The 16,946-nt window shown below is 48.0% G+C and overlaps 2 protein-coding genes across 5 annotated transcripts in view; both read right to left on the bottom strand.

The window, feature by feature from the left end:
- Positions 1-16,946, bottom strand: part of TAT (tyrosine aminotransferase) — a 74,889-nt gene that overhangs the window by 41,509 nt on the left and 16,434 nt on the right. The window lies entirely within an intron of this gene.
- PHLPP2 (PH domain and leucine rich repeat protein phosphatase 2) overlaps positions 167-16,946 on the bottom strand; it is a 143,093-nt gene continuing 126,313 nt past the window's right edge. For 3 of the 4 annotated variants that reach the window (XM_073308382.1, XM_073308384.1, XM_073308383.1), the window contains one exon: positions 167-6,265. In XM_073308382.1, coding sequence (XP_073164483.1) covers positions 5,126-6,265 — 1,140 coding nt within the window. In that variant the 3' untranslated portion in view covers positions 167-5,125. The remainder of the gene's footprint in view (positions 6,266-16,946) is intronic. The other variant, XR_012154557.1, reaches the window with a different exon arrangement.

The raw sequence follows: 16,946 nt of genomic DNA, 5'->3' as shown, positions 1-16,946 counted from the left end.
GTGCAACTGCATTGGTACAGCTGTGCCGCTGTAAGGTCACTAGTGTAAACATGGCCTGAGACCGTCCTGGATAAAGCTGGTCACAACTGTGCTCACATCATGGCATGATTGTGGCACTATGCAAGTTCTCTCCAGTGCATTAACATAAACAGAATATACGCCTAGATGAAAGTAAAAATCTTTATTGCTATGTCCGCTGAAAAGTTGATCAAAAATATTCTTCCTTTCTGAACTGTTCTGTATATCTTAGTAAAGAATCAATGGAATCACATTTTCACCCCAAGGCTCTTCCTCCTTTTGCTGTCACATACAGTGGGTGCAGTGCTGAAGGGGCATTCAGTAAACAATCTACTTCCACACACAATGAAAGAGGGGCATTGTTATAGCTGCATGCTAGAGTCAGGTACATAAAATAGTATATGCTTCATTTTAAAACAAAGGCATGGAAAATCGTTTTGCTGCAATTTCTCTTTAACATGCTCTAGCTCATGTGACAAGTTAAAAAAGTTAACACATTTCAAAAATATCAAAAATACACAAGTCTGAAGATTGCAATAGAACAGCGGACAATGATTGCACAAAAACTATGACGTGAACCCACTGCCTTAACGCCCTTTGGCATAAAACCTACATCCTTCAGGAGAGGTGGAGAAACTCCTGGGTTACGAGGACCATAGATGTGGCTGTATGTTCTGTAAACTAGAGAAAGGGTGGTAGATCTTAAGAGCAACCTATCCCCATAACAGAGAGAGTATCCTGAAGTGCTTGTCACTTTCTGGAATGAAATTAACCCTCGCCCCACAGTTTAGGAGTCAGCAGTTTCCATCAGGCAGCCTCAGCCTCACCTGCTCTAGGCAGCTGGGAGCAATTCGGAGGCTGCTAACTGGCCAAGATTTCTTATCCTCAATACTTTTTGCCTTGGAATTAGTTTGCTCTTATATCAGATATTTTGTTCATTAGTTCCTTCTACTGGGACCTTATTGAACAAGTAAAGCAGATAAGTTAGTGCCTTAGGAGTATCTGCTGCTGTTGAAAGTGCACACCAAGAAGGAGAGAAATACTTGAGACTTGACAGATGGAATAATACTAACCGGCAAACTGCAGCCCCTCACTGGGAAAACGACAGCTCCAACTTCTCTTCCATGGACAGTCTCTTTATTACACAGATGCTCTAGGACAGTGGTTCTCAACCTTTTCCATATTTTTATCACTAGAGGAAGGGGAGAGTGGCCACAACCCCCAGGTCAAGATTCCACTGCTGCACGCCTGCAGAGATGACAGCAACTGCAACGGCCTGAGATCATCATCAGGAAAAAGAAGAGGCTATGGAGAACTCTGGTCAGATAGAAATTGAAATAAGCATGGGAAACTCCTCTTTCTTTGTACTTCACCTCACCCTCAGCTGAGAACCCATCACTAGGGCTGCCCCCACCAGCCCAGCCTGTCCCCACATGGGTGACAGGGTTCCTAGGAGCTTGAAAATATAAGAAAACAAGAAGTAAGTTGGGAAAGACAAGGAAGAAGCTTGCTGCCCCATGGAAAGCAGGAAATCAAGAGGCCAGGAAGAGGGGGAAGCTCAGACTGTGCAGCCTGGAGTGAAACACTCTTCTCATAAGACGTGCATTAGAGCAATGTATCAGAGCAAGAGGAAGCCCTCTGTTCTGATTGGCGTCTATGATAACATGCCATGTTGTGCAAGGAAACCACCACTAACCAATGAGTGTACAGGATTTGGAGGGAGGGAGCTGGTCACATTAAAACCTCTTTCTGCTCCAAATACATAGGATTAGAGAAAATCCTAAGTGATGATCACTGTACACAATTAGCCTTTACTTCAGCAGCTCCACCCCACAGCTTCCAGGGGGCTGCAGGGAATGGAGGCTCTGTATCTATACACTCCATCTGAACTGTCTGTTTTGCTTTTTCCTGCACTTTTTCCACTGAGCCATACAGAGCTGATAAAATCAGTCCTCTCAATGACAGCTGCAACACTCCCTCACAGCCCAGGTTAGTTGGAGCCCAGATATCATGTTCAGAATCCAATTACTAGTCGGAGACACATGCTGGATTTTCCACATCAGTGCAAGGATTCCAGTACAGAACCTTATTTGTAATAGCACATACTAGTGTACTAGTGCAAGGATTCGATTCACATTCTTACTCAGGAAGAGGGGCACATTTCCATGTCAGTGCATTAGTCCAAGACTGTATAAGAGGCTGCGCTGCAGCTCTTCTGTAGTGCTTCTGAGACTACTGGGCTAGCTCAGGAGTTTGTTAAAATTATCAGCAGTGAAAGAATTAAAGGGGACCTGCAATTTTTGCTTCTTTTAAGGAAGAGAACCTGAAAGGTTTTTTTGTTTTGTTTTTTAAATAATTTTTTTGGTCTTCCTCTTTTCACTGTAGACTCCTTGGATAACTCAGAGACAGTGTGGGAGCGCTCTTGTCCCTTAATTCTCTCTAGGTTGATAGAACTAGCAGAGGCTTTGAATCTTTAACAAAAAGGTTTTCTTCCAACTTCTAAGTTAAAATAGGTGTTAACAAAACTCAAAGGGTGAGACCATCCTATGGGAAAGAGGCGATTTTCTATGACATTAGCTAACGTGGTAATTAAACATGATGAAATCCTAGGGCTTGTACGCCCTAGTACTTATGTTAGTATGACTTATGTCACTCAGGGGTGTGAAAAAGCCACCCCCCCGAGCGATGTAAGTTGCACCGACCTAAGCGCCAGTGCGGACAGTGCTGTGTTGGCGGATTTATTATGCCGACAGCAGAGCTCTCTTCCATCGGCATTGAGTGTCTCTGGTAGCTGCACTATGGTACCGACTCTAGTGCGGAATAGCCCTTTATGTGGATCAGGCAGTTCTTTCCACGCACGTTAGCAGGGCTAGGATGTTGGCTACCATGTAGTAAAAAGACATATTTTTCCCCTAGTGAAGACAAAGCCAAGGAGTTTTACGTTCTGAATAATAGCTACTTCCCTGCTATCACGTTTTCTCACAGGATCTATGATGTCAGAATCCCACTAGTTCTCTAATTGTACATTGAGTATTCCAGGTCAGACAAGACCTGACTTTCTGATATAAAAGAGAAGCAAAAACCAAACACACCAGACAAAATAATACTCACCCCAAAAGCCCAGAACTCTTTTGGAAAAACCTTTCAGACTTTCTTCCTAGACATAATAAATAAGTAAAATAACACTAGCACTAGTCCCAAATAATGTCATAATGAGGCTATCAGTGTTGTCATACCACTGAGGGTATGTCTACACTGCAATTAAACACTTGGGGCTGGCCTGTATAGAGCTGACTCAGGCTTATAGGGCTCGGGGCTGTTTAATTGCAGTGTACATGTTTGCGCTCGGGCAGGATCCCAGGCTCTGGGAGCCTCCCTCCTTGTGGGGTCCCCAAGCCTGAATGTCTACACTGCAAATAAATAGCTCTGGAGCCCAAACCAGCTGACACAGGCCAGCTACAGATGTTTAATTGTAGTGTAGACATACCCTGAGATTACTGAGGCAGCTCCCACCTCAGAGCTATTGTTCCCAACTCCTGGGCTGCAGACTCAGGAAGATGATCTGCCTGGATTACAGATGGAAGGTTGTCTTTGCAACCCTTTTGTAAAGACGAATGCTTAAATCCTGGAAAAACAGCCAGAAAAGTGCTAGCAGGGCACCACGCTGCATACTGGCCCATCCAGGCCCTGAAGGTGGAAACTGGAACACATTTGCTGACTGGATGCTGGGCAGCTCACTGCTACTCTCCAGAGTTGTTCTAAAATCCTTTTTTCCTCAAGTGTGCTGATAAAAATGTTTGTATTTGGGAAAAGTTCCATTTTCCATCTTGAGTTTAGAACTAAGCAGAAACCACACAGCTTCATCTTGTTCACTTCCTGGTCTGAGCACTTGCAGCTGGAGCATGGGCAGTCCTGGACACTGATTCTGCTTTCTGCTTCTGCAGAGACAGGCAAGGGCGCTTTTGCTGCTACAGTGTAAGAGGTTCATATTTCGCCATGTGTATTAGAGGGAGTGCTTGTGAAATGAACCATCAGAGACCTTCTTGGCACATGCAGAGCACTCTAGGCTGCTCATTAGCCTTTACTGCTACAAACAAAACACCCCGATGGACAAGATGAAGTCCCCCCGCTCACACTTCTTAGCTTCTGCCAGCTGAGGGCACCACAAAGAGCACAGACTCTGTGCTTTGCAGTGGATTCTGACTTCATCCCATGTCTGGCGGATATGGAAGGTTCTGCCTTGAAGTGCACACCAGGGGGGTGGCCAACCCCCTATCCCCTATGGTTGTACACACTAGCCCCATCCCTACCCACGATCATATTTGTTATGGGGACAGCCAAACCCCTCCTGGAACTCCTCCATGCCTCATGGTCATATCTGTCATTGGGGCACCCAACCCTCATGTCCCAGTTGTATCCTTCAGGTTGGAAGGAAGCCCCTGGATAACCTCATAACAAGTGGTGACAGAACTACCTCAGCTCCCCCAGGGCCCCTGGTGTACCTATCAGGAGGGCACCAATTCCCATTTGGAGGAATCCCCCCATCATATCCATTGTGAGGTTACGGAAGCCCCTCTCCCTACATAGTAAAGTGCTGGGCAGATGGGGAGCAAAATGGCTCGAGTGCAGTCAATGAAAGTGCTTGCGATGCATATAAGAATCAATTCTCTGACTGGTTCTGTGTCTCTAGTAAGCTTCATTGTCACCAGCTGTATTCTCTGAATAGTGAAGCCAAGTGACCAGTCCCATCATGATGGCTGAATCAGATACTTCACAGAACTCTGGATGCTGTGCATAACAACAGCTGCCTCCTCAGCTCCTACACAGAAACCAGCCCACTGCCTGGCAAACCCTCAGGAGGGCAAGGGTTAATGGCAGGTGGTGGGAGCACACATAGGGAAGTCTGCCTTCTCAAATGCCAGACAATCCCCAGCATGGAGCTTGGCTGCTGGCCTGAGTACCCTGGGCTCACAGAACAGCAGGGATGCTGCCTCAAGAAGCTGGCAGCCCTGAGTTTAAAGCTCCAGGCTCATCCTCCACTCCAATAAGGAGGGAGCTGATGTCTGTTCCTTTCCTTGCAGATGCCAACTCCTCTGCCCCGATGGGGTTACAAAGCTGTGTCAAACTCATCTGGAGGAGCCACTGCAGCCTTCTCATTGGGCTCCTGCTCTGCACCACTCCCATGGTCCTGCTTAATTTGTTCCTTCACTTCCTCTTCCAGGTCAGCAGGCACAACAAATTGATCCTCTGGCTCCAGCTGGGTGGGAGCAGCAAAATAACCTGTTTTCTTCTTCGGCACCTCTGTGGCTACCTCAATAAGGTTGAGGCTCTCTTCCAGGGGCACTATGGAGCCATTGGAAAGCTTCTTCCCATAGAGACAGCATGTAGAAGGAGACTTCTGCAACTCGCACCTCTCCTTGGTTCCTGCCAGGAGGATGTTGCTGTTCACACTGTTCTGTCTCTGAATCCTGAAGAAGAACCCCCCAGAGTCATCCTCTGAGCCAGCAGCAGGAGATCCCTCCTCAGCACCAGGAGGCTGAGGCTCCAGGCTTTTTCCTTTACAGCAGTGGATGTCCACTTCCACTTCCACTTTGCTGCCATTGGTCATCACACCCTCCACAGGCTGCTCATCGTCGCTGTCCAGACCATTGTCAGAATGATTACTAGAGAACGTGGCACAGGAAGGTTGGCGCTGAAAAATGCTGGATGGGGGCACAGGATGGAGGCTGCAGCGTCGCTCGGGTCGAGGCACCAACCCTGCATCCAGACCAGCTCCACTGTGTTCATCTGACGCAGTGGAGCCCACCTCACTGCTAGCTTCTGAGGCTGACAGCTCACTGCTGAACTCTGAGGCAATTCCACTACCTGAGGAAGGCGTTGTTGGTTTGGCAGTGGAAATAATGCCCCCAGGGCCCGGCAAGGTGAGGCCGTGCATCTCACATGTGCAGCTGTCCTCACCAATGTTCAAACACACCACCATTGCTCCCACATTGTCTTGGCAGCCATAGCTTTGGGCTAAAGTGCAGACCTTCTTTGCAGCAGCTAGTGGGTCATGCAGGTGGCGTACAGCCGTGACAGCCTCTGTATAAGAGAGGTGTTCCCAGAGGGCTTTATTCCCCAGTAGGAGCAGCTCATCCTGCACAGTCAGGGGAATGGAGTAGACGTGAGGCTTGGGCAGGATCCAAGGATGTAAGTACGTGCAGCCTAGCATCCGAGTACAGCAGGTTACACCATTAACCTTGTTGTCCTGCAGTCAAAGAGAAGGCAAAGTCTGAGCATTTAGCATACAAAGACCATTCTGAGCACATTCTCTCTCTGCCTATACACTGGCCTAGAGCCCTCAAGGAGGTGGACATGTCTTCTCTCTCACAATGCGATTAGTCCATTACTAGACAGAAATGGTAGAACTATCAATAATAAAGCAGAAAAGGCAGAATTGTTCAATAAATATTTCTATTCTATATTTAGGAAAATGCCAGATGATGTAGTCATATATGATGATGATATACTTCCAATTCCAGCATAACTAAGGAGGATGTTAAACACCCAGCAAGCTATTATAGTTAGACATTTTTAAGTCAGCAGATCTGGATAACTTGCATTCAAGAGTTTTAAAAGAGCTGGCCAAGGAGATTTGTGGCACATTGGGGAAGTTTCAGAGGACTGGAAGAAAGCTAATCTTGTGCCAATAGTTAAAAAGCATAAAAGGGACTACCTGGGTAATTATAGGCCTGTCAGTCTCAGGCAAAATAACAGAATGGCTGCAAGGAAACTTGTTTAATAAAGAACTAAAGGAGGGTAATAAAGTTAATGCCAATCAACACAGGTTTATGGAAAATAGATGATGTCAAATTAACAATCTCTTTTTTTAATGAGATTAAAGTTTGGTTGATAAAAGCAATAGCGTAGATGTGGGGACCAGTCTACAAAAACATTTAGTTTATGGCAAACTGGGGTGTGAATCTACCCCATGCTAGCCTGCCACACGCTCACTGTCTGTGTGGCCTTTGCTGATGCGCATTAAATCTAGTTCTCTTTGAAAAAGGACTAGATCAAAGCACATTAATGAACTGTTATTGTGCATCACCACGGTGCACAGGGACAGTTAGAGTGCAGCAAGCTAGTGCAGGGGTAGTTTAACACCACTTTTTCACAGAAGCTGGGTACTTACTTATGCAGTACCTGTCATTTTTAAGATGTGTTGTGCACATATACATTCCACTGCAAATGTACGTGTCCCAATGCACTTGAGCTGGAGACTTTTGCCAGCAGTAGCACTAGGTGGTGCATGTGCTCCCGTTCTGCTCAGGTTCCCAGATGAAACCATAAAAGGGGCACATCCACCACCTCCCTCTCCGTTCCTTCACACTGCTGTATGTAATGTCCGAAGTGAGGGGTACTAGAACAATTTTTATAGTGGGGGTGCTGAGAGCCATTGAACCAAACTGTAAACCCTGTATATAATGGAAATCATTTCAAACCAGGGGGTATGGCAGCACCCCCAGCACCCCGTAGTTCGGCACCTATGTGTGAAGTAGACGGGAAAGTGGGAGAGTCATGGAACATATATCTGCACAACATATGTCAAAGAAGAGGAAGTTACTCACCTTGTGCAGTAACAACGGTTCTTCAAGACTTGTGTCCCTATGGGTGCTCCCCTGTAGGTGTGTGTGCACCCCCATGCTGTTGATTGGAGAATTTCAATAGCAATCTGTCCCGCCTGTGCAGCTCCCTGCCTACCACAAGGCTAGCTAGCGTGCAGAGGCATTTCTCCCTCAGTTCCTTCTCTACCCCAGAGTCAACCAGTGGAAACTCCAAAGTAGAGGGGAGGAGGGAGGTTTGTGGAGCACCCATAGGGACACACATCTTGAAGAACCATCCTTATTGCACAAAGTAACTTCCTCTTCTTCTTCTTCAAGTAGTGTTGCTATGGATGCTCCACTGTAGGTGACTCCTGAGCAGTACACACTGTTGGAACCTGGGACTTCGGAGTCTGATACAAATGATGGTACAGAAGCCCCGAATTGGGCGTCTGAAGCTGAATCACTCAGAATGGCATAGTGTTCTGCAAAGGTATGTGCAGAGGCCCATGTAGCTGCTCTGCATATCTCTGATATGGTGATACCTTTAGAGAAGGCGATTGATGAGGAGACCACCCTTGTGGAATGCGTGTGTATTGAAGATGGGGGTGTTACCGCCTGTAATTGGTAGCAGAGTTTATTACAGCCAGAGACCTTCTTGGATAGTCTCTGAGCTGAGATTGCCGCATTCTTTGACCTAACCGCAACTGAAAGGAAGAGCCTCAGAGATTTTCGGAAGGCCTTTATATTGTGTAAGTAGAAGGCCAAAGCTCTGTCACATTGAGTGTATGCAGGATGGCCTCTCTATTGTCCGTATGAGGCTTTTGGATAGAATGTTGGGAGTTGAATGAGTTCATTCATGTGAAATGCAGAAGTTACTTTGGGAGTGAACTTCGTGTGTGGTCTGAGTGTGACCTTGTCCGGGAAGAACATTGTAAACAGGAGGTGTGCCATCAAAACTGCTATCTCCCCCATCCTTCATGGAAAGGTGAGTTAATGAACAAGTGGCCATGGGTTTGAATGGCGGTCTAGTCAGTTCCTTTAGTGCTAGTTTGAGATCCCATTGAGGAGTAGGGGTCCTGGATTGTGGGAAGAGGTTTGCTATACCTTTTAGAAACCTCTTATTAATCGGCTGAGAGAAGACTGAGTAGCCTTCTACCCTGCTGGTGGAAGGCTGCAATTGTTGCCAAGTGAACATTCAGCGAGCTGATAGAGAGACCCGATTTCTTTAAGGGTAACAGAGAATCCAGGATGACCCGCAAGGTGGCTGAATTAGGGGTGACATCCTTGGATTGGCACCATATCCAGAATCCCTTCCATTTCTGCAGGTAGATGCGACGAGTAGCACCCTTCCTACTGTGGATTAGTACCTCCTGTGCCTCCTCTGAGCAGGATGTCTCTATGTGCTGGAACCATGAAGGAGCCATGCTTTCAGATGTAGGACACATGGACTGGGATGAAGGGTGCAACCCTCATTCTGTGACAGACTATAGGGAATGATCGGTAGGGTCATCGGTGGACACAACACCAGCTGGGACAGGGAAGGGTATCATGTCTGTCTGGGCCAGGTGGGGGCAATCTGAATGTTTGCTTTTTCCTTTTTTATCTTCAATAGCACCTTTAGCAATAGAGGGAATGGAGGAAATTCCTAAAGAAGGCACTTATGTGTTATGGACAATTTTTGTTCGTTGATTTGTAGGCCCAGTCTCAGAAATAAGTCTTGTGTGGTCTGAATGACTCACTGGGCCTCTGCAAAGGACCGTGTCCTGAGAAGGCAATCGTCCAGGTATGGAAAAATCACGATACCCTGAGACCGTAGATGGGCTGCCACTACCGAAAGGACCTTGGATAACACACTGGGGGCCAATGAAAGGCTGAAAGGGAGTAATCTGTACTGGTAGCAGTCTTGACCTAGCGTGACCCTGAGGTAACTCCTGTGTTTTGCTATGATAGAGATGTGAAAATATGCATCTTGAAGATTGAGGGCCGAGAACAAGTCCCCTTTTTCTAGCGCTGGGATAATCGTTGACAGCATAACAATCTTGAATTTCTGCACCTTGACATACCTATTGAGTGCTTTGAGGTCCAGTATAGGTCTCCAACCTCCCTTTTTCTTTGGCATCAGGAAGTAACGAGAGTAGAAGCCTTTGTCCTTGAGATGTGTGGGTACCGGCTCTATAGCTCCTACGTTGAGGAGATGATTCACCTCTTGGTGTAGTAGACTCTCATGAGAAGGGTCCCTGAAGAGGGATGGGGAAGGATGTTTGGGAGGGGGAAGGGAGGAGAAGTGGATGTCATATCCACCCTGGACAATTTCCAGCACCCACTTGTTGGAGGTTATCTGTTCCCCGGTACTGTGGATAGGAGAAAGGCAGTCTCCAAAAGGAAATGTGGGGTTTCCCAAGGTGAGATTGTAAGGAGAATGTTCTATTGGCACCTCGACCAACCCATAAAAAGTGTCACTTCGAAGTTGAGGGCTGAGACAAGGGTGGCTGTGGCCCTGATTGTTTGCGCTTACAGAATTTCAATTTCTTTCTCTGTGGCTTGTACAATCTCCGCAATGAATATTGAGGCACATACTGCAATGATCTCAGCTTGACCTATGGTTGAGGACTGTATTTTCTTTTGTAAGCCAGCCTGTATATCCCCAAGGATCTCAGAGTCACTCGAGAATCCTTTACCATGTGGAAGGATGCATCTGCCTTCTCGGCAAATAGTTTTGTTCTCTTGAAGGGGAGGTTCTCTACTATTGTCTGGACCTCCTTCGGGAAGCTGAACAAATGGAGCCATGAGGCTGTCCTCATAGCCATAGTGGGGGAGATTGAATGCGCTGCCGTGTTGGCCGTGTCCAACGCGCATTGCAGAGACATTTTCGCCACTAGCTGGCCTTTGTTAATGACAGCCATGAATTGGTCTTTGTATGTATCTGGGAGCTGCTCAATAAAGGAGTTTAATTTTATATAGTTCTGATAACCATATTTGGCTAGTAAAGCCTGATAGTTTGGCTCCCCAAATCTGGAGGGTGGCTTTTCTGCCAAACAGGTCCAAGCACGTCCAGTCTTGGTCGTACAGGGTAGATTTAAACTGGTATTGGCAACCACTCGAATTGACCATGTCCACTATGATGGAATTTGGAGGCAGATGGGTGAATCACTCCTAGTAGGGTCTAAGAGCGCCTTGTTAACTGGGAAAGCTACCCTGGCAGAGGTGGAAGAATGTGAAAGATGTCCACCAGCTTGATGAGGTTCATACACCTCATATAGTTGCACTTGTAGGGCCTCAGCCACTCTTTGAGTTAGGTCCTGGAATGACACAGTCATCTGCCAGAGATGGCAGGGGAGGCATCACCAACTCGTCAGGTAAGGATGATGAAAGGTGGATTTGAGGAACCTCTTGCTTTTCCGCCTCCGCTTCCCATTCTTCCTCCAAGAATTCTGGAGGGTCGGGTGCCCTTGACATTGTCGCTGAAGTGGGACTTCTCTGTGCCTGCTGGTAAATCACGCTAGGTGCCTGTTAGGCTTGTTGTCTCTGGGCCTAGCAGGGATCCCAGTTTGGCTACTGAGGGTAGGGAGCTGGTGGCTGGAACCATGGTTGCCCATACCAAGGAAGTTGAGGGCCAGGGGGGTACCTCTGGTGGGACTGGGGTCCGCGTGGTGACAATGGGTGAGAACCCAACTCCTCCGGCTAGCTATCTGACTCTGAATGGGAAAGTGGTGGTGCATGGCGTGGAGATGCAGATGCCAATGCGTCCACTGCTCCTGGCTAGCTTGGTAATGAGGCTCTGATACTGAGAAGGGTGCATCAGATGCTGAGAGGTCTGATGCACACCTGTAGTCCACTGGTGTGGACAGTACTGGTATCAGTGCTGAAGGCAGCCAGTGCTGAGGAACTTGCACTGAGGGAGTTGGAGACATGGACCTGGTTCATAGAATCATAGAATCATAGAATATCAGGGTTGGAAGGGACCCCAGAAGGTCATCTAGTCCAACCCCCTGCTCAAAGCAGGACCAATTCCCAGTTAAATCATCCCAGCCAGGGCTTTGTCAAGCCTGACCTTAAAAACCTCTAAGGAAGGAGATTCTACCACCTCCCTAGGTAACTCATTCCAGTGTTTCACCACCCTCTTAGTGAAAAAGTTTTTCCTAATATCCAATCTAAACCTCCCCCACTGCAACTTGAGACCATTACTCCTCGTTCTGTCATCTGCTACCATTGAGAACAGTCTAGAGCCATCCTCTTTGGAACCCCCTTTCAGGTAGTTGAAAGCAGCTATCAAATCTTCATTCTTTCTCTTCTGCAGGCTAAACAATCCCAGCTCCCTCAGCCTCTCCTCATAAGTCATGTGTTCCAGTCCCCTAATCATTTTTGTTGCCCTTCGCTGGACTCTCTCCAATTTATCCACATCCTTCTTGAAGTGTGGGGCCCAAAACTGGACACAGTACTCCAGATGAGGCCTCACCAATGTCGAATAGAGGGGAACGATCACGTCCCTCGATCTGCTCGCTATGCCCCTACTTATACATCCCAAAATGCCATTGGCCTTCTTGGCAACAAGGGCACACTGCTGACTCATATCCAGCTTCTCGTCCACTGTCACCCCTAGGTCCTTTTCCGCAGAACTGCTGCCTAGCCATTCGGTCCCTAGTCTGTAGCTGTGCATTGGGTTCTTCCGTCCTAAGTGCAGGACCCTGCACTTATCCTTATTGAACCTCATCAGATTCCTTTTGGCCCAATCTTCCAATTGGTCTAGGTCCTTCTGTATCCTATCCCTCCCCTCCAGCGTATCTACCACTCCTCCCAGTTTAGTATCATCCGCAAATTTGCTGAGAGTGCAATCCACACCATCCTCCAGATCATTTATGAAGATATTGAATAAAACCGGCCCCAGGACCGACCCTTGGGGCACTCCACTTGATACCGGCTGCCAACTAGACATGGAGCCATTGATCACTACCCGTTGAGCCCGACAATCTAGCCAGCTTTCTACCCACCTTATAGTGCATTCATCCAGCCCATACTTCCTTAACTTGCTGACAAGAATACTATGGGAGACCGTGTCAAAAGCTTTGCTAAAGTCAAGAAACAATACATCCACTGCTTTCCCTTCATCCACAGAACCAGTAATCTCATCATAAAAGGCGATTAGATTAGTCAGGCATGACCTTCCCTTGGTGAATCCATGCTGGCTGTTCCTGATCACTTTCCTGATCACTTGGTTGTATGGTCCGTCGGCGCCACGTGCACTGAGGTCGGCATCAGTACTTGTGATCTCAATGATGTAGCCTTCCCTGGCGTGGACTGTCTGTTTGTCACACCCTCGCAGTACCAGTATTTCTCTGCCCATGCCCATTGGGCCTCTGTCAACTTGGTACTATGTGTGCCCTGAGTACTGACTCTAGGCAGCTTTGATGCCATTGGTACTGAAGAGACTGATAAAGCTGGAGAACGTTTCTGTCTCGAATTGGGCTCACTACAGGGACTCACAGACCTCTTCTTATGGGTCTTTAGCGAGTGGCTCGATTCCTTAAAATCACCTGCCCTCAGCATAGAAGGTTGCGGTGATGTCTCACTCTGAGATTCTGGAGGCTGAAGGGCTGACATTATGAGCAGGAGTTTTAGGCCTAGTCTACACTAGGACTTGAGGTCGAATTTAGCAGCGTTAAATCGATTTAACCCTGCACCCGTCCACATGGCAAAGCCCTTTTTTTCGACTTAAAGGGCTCTTAAAATTGATTTCTTTACTCCACCCCCGACAAGGGGGTTAGCGCTGAAATCAGCCTTGCTGGGTCGAATTTGGGGTAGTGTGGACGCAATTCAACGGTATTGGCCTCCAGGAACTATCCCAGAGTACTCCATTGTGACCACTCTGGACAGCACTCTCAACTCAGATGCACTGGCCAAGTAGACAGGAAAAGGCCCATGAACTTCTGAATCTCATTTCCTGTTTGGCCAGTGTGGCAAGCTGCAGGTGAGTGCAGAGCTCATCAGCAGAGGTGACCATGCAGAGCTCATCAGCAGAGGTGACCATGATGGAAGTCCCAGAATCACAAAAGAGTTCCAGCATGGACCAAAATGGAGGTATGGGATCTGATCGCTGTATGGGGAGAGGAATCCGTGCTATCAGAACTCTATTCCAGTTTTTGAAATGCCAAAACATTTGTCAAAATCTCCCAGCGCATGAAGGACAGAGGCCATAACAGGGACCCGAAGCAGTGCCGCATGAAACTTAAGGAGCTGAGGCAAGCCTACCAGAAAATCAGAGAGGCAAACGGCTGCTCTGGGTCAGAGTCCCAAGCATGCCGCTTCTATGATGAGCTGCATGCCATTTTAGGGGGTTCAGCCACCACTACCCCAACCCTGTGCTTTGACTCCGTCAATGGAGTGGGAGGCAACACAGAAGCAAGTTTTGGGGACGAGGAAGATGATGATGAGGAGGTTGAAGATAGCTCACAGCAAGCAAGAGGAGAAAGCGGTTTTCCCGACAGCCAGGAACAGTTTCTCACCCTAGACCTGGAGCCAGTACCCCCGAACCCACCGAAGGCTGCCTCCCAGACCCGCCAGGTGGAGAAGGGACCTCTGGTGAGTGTACCTTTTTAAATAGTATACATGGTTTAAAAGCAAGCATGTTTAATGATTAATTTGCCCTGGCCTTTGCGGCCAGTACAGCTACTGGAAAAGTCTGTTAACGTGTCTGGGGATGGAGCGGAAATCCTCCAGGGACATCTCCATAAAGCTCTCCTAGATGTACTCTCAAAGCCTTTGCAAAAGTTTTCTGGGGAGGGCAGACTTATTCCATCCACCATGGTAGGACACTTTACCACACCAGGCCAGTAGCATGTAGTCGGGAATCATTGCAGAACAAAGCATTGCAGCATATGTTTGCTGGCATTCAAATATCCGTTCTTTATCTCTCTGTGTTTTCCACAGGTGAGTGATATCATTCATGGTCACCTGGTTGAAATAGGGTGCTTTTCTTAAGGGGACATTCAAAGGTGCCCGTTCCTGCTGGGGTGTTTGCCTGTGGCTGAACAGAAATGTTCCCCGCTGTTAGCCACGCGGTGGGGGGATGGGTTAGCCACGCAGTGGGGGGAGGCAAAATGTGACCTTGTAATGAAAGCACATGTGCTATGTATGTAATGTTAACAGCAAGTTTACCGTGAAAGAATGTACCCATTGTTCTATAAAATGTGTCTTTTTAAATACCACTGTCCCATTTTTTTTCTCCACCAGCTGCATGTGTTTCAAGGATCACAGGATCTTCTCCTTCCCAGAGGCTAGTGAAGATTAGAAGGCAAAAAAAATGCAGTCACAATGAAATGTTCTCTGAGCTCATGCTGTCCTCCCACACTGACAGAGCACAGACCAATGCAAGGAGGCAGACAATGTCAGAGTGCAGGAAAGCACAACATGAACGCGAGGAGAGGTGGCGGGCTGAAGAGAGGGCTGAAGATGATAGGTGGCGGCAGCGTGATGACAGAAGGCAGGATTCAATGCTGAGGCTGCTGGAGGATCAAACTAATGTGCTCCAGGGTATGGTTGAGCTGCAGGAAAGGCAGCTGGAGCACAGACCGCTGCTACAGCCCCTGTGTAACCAACCGCCCTCCTCCCCAGGTTCCATAGCCTCCTCACCCAGACGCCCAAGAATGCGGTGAGGGGCCTCCGGACACCCAGCCACTCCACCCCAGAGGATTGCCCAAGCAACAGAAGGCTGGCATTCAATAAGCTTTAAATTTTTTAAGTTTTAAAGTGCAGTGTGGCCTTGTCCTTCCCTCCTCCCCCACCCCTCCCAGGCTACCTTGGCAGTTATCCCCCTGTTTGTGTGATGAATTAATAAAGAATGCATGAATGTGAAGCAATAATGACTTTATTGCCTCTGCAAGCGGTGATCGAAGGGGGGCGGGGAGGGTGGTTAGCTTACAGGGAAGTAGAGTGAACCAAGGGGCAGGGGGAGTTTCATCAAGGAGAAACAAACAGAACTTTTCATACCGTAGCCTGGCCAGTCATGAAACTGGTTTTCAAAGATTCTCTGATGCGCAGCGCGCCCTCTTGTGCTCTTCTAACTGCCCTGGTGTCTAGCTGCGCGTAACCAGCGGCCAGGCAATTTGCCTCAACCTCCCATCCTGCCATAAACGTCTCCCCTTTACTCTCACAGAGATTGTGGAGTGCACAGCAAGCAGTAATAACAATGGAAATATTGGTTTTGCTGAGGTCTAAGCGAGTCAGTAAACTGCGCCAGCGCGCTTTTAAACGTCCAAATGCACATTCTACCACCATTCTGCACTTGCTCAGCCTGTAGTTAAACAGCTCCTGACTACTGTCCAGGCTGCCTGTGTATGGCTTCATGAGCCATGACATTAAGGGGTAGGCTGGGTCCCCAAGGATAACTATAGGCATTTCAACATCCCCAGCAGTTATTTTCTGGTCTGGGAAGTAAATCCCTTCCTGCAGCTTTTGAAACAGACCAGAGTTCCTGAAGATGCGAGCGTCATGTACCTTTCCCGGCCATCCCATGTTGATGTTGGTGAAACGTCTCTTGTGATCCACCAGTGCTTGAAGCACTACTGAAAAGTACTCCTTGTGGTTTATGTACTCACTGGCTTGGTGCTCCGGTGCCAAGATAGGGATATGGGTTCCGTCTATGTGGCCCCACCACAGTTAGGGAATCCCATTGCAGCAAAGCCATCCACTATGACCTGCACATTTCCCAGAGTCACTACCCTTGATAGCAGCAGATCTTTGATTGCGTTGGCTACTTGCATCACAGCAGCCCGCACAGTAGATTTGCCCACTCCAAATTGATTCCCGACTGACTGGTAGCTGTCTGGCGTTGCAAGCTTCCACAGGGCTATTGCCACTTGCTTCTCAACTGTGAGAGCTGCTCTCATCTTGGTATTCTGGTGCTTCAGGGCAGGGGAAAGCAAGTCACAAAGTTCCATGAAAGCGCCCTTACACATGCGAAAGTTTCGAAGCCACTGGGAATCATCCCAGACCTGCAACGCTATGCGGTCCCACCAGTCTGTGCTTGTTTCCCGGGGCCAGAATCAGCGTTCCACGGCATGAACCTGCCCCATTAGCACCATGATGCCCACATTGCCAGGGCCCGTACTTTGAAAGTAGTCTGTGTCCATGTCCTCATCACTCTCATCACCGCGCTGACGTCACCTACTAGCCTGGTTTCGCTTTGGCAGGTTCTGGTGCTGCATATACTGCTGGATAATGCACGTGGTATTTAATGTGCTCATAATTGCCAAAGTGATCTGAGCGGGCACATGCTTGCCATGGTATGGCATCTGCATGGAAAAAAGGCGCGGAACGATGGTCTGCCATTGCTCTGACAGAGGGAGGGGT

The sequence above is a fragment of the Lepidochelys kempii genome, chromosome 12, assembly GCF_965140265.1.
Source record: "Lepidochelys kempii isolate rLepKem1 chromosome 12, rLepKem1.hap2, whole genome shotgun sequence".
NCBI lineage: Eukaryota > Metazoa > Chordata > Testudines > Cheloniidae > Lepidochelys > Lepidochelys kempii.
This window is presented reverse-complemented; position numbering and strand designations above follow the sequence as displayed.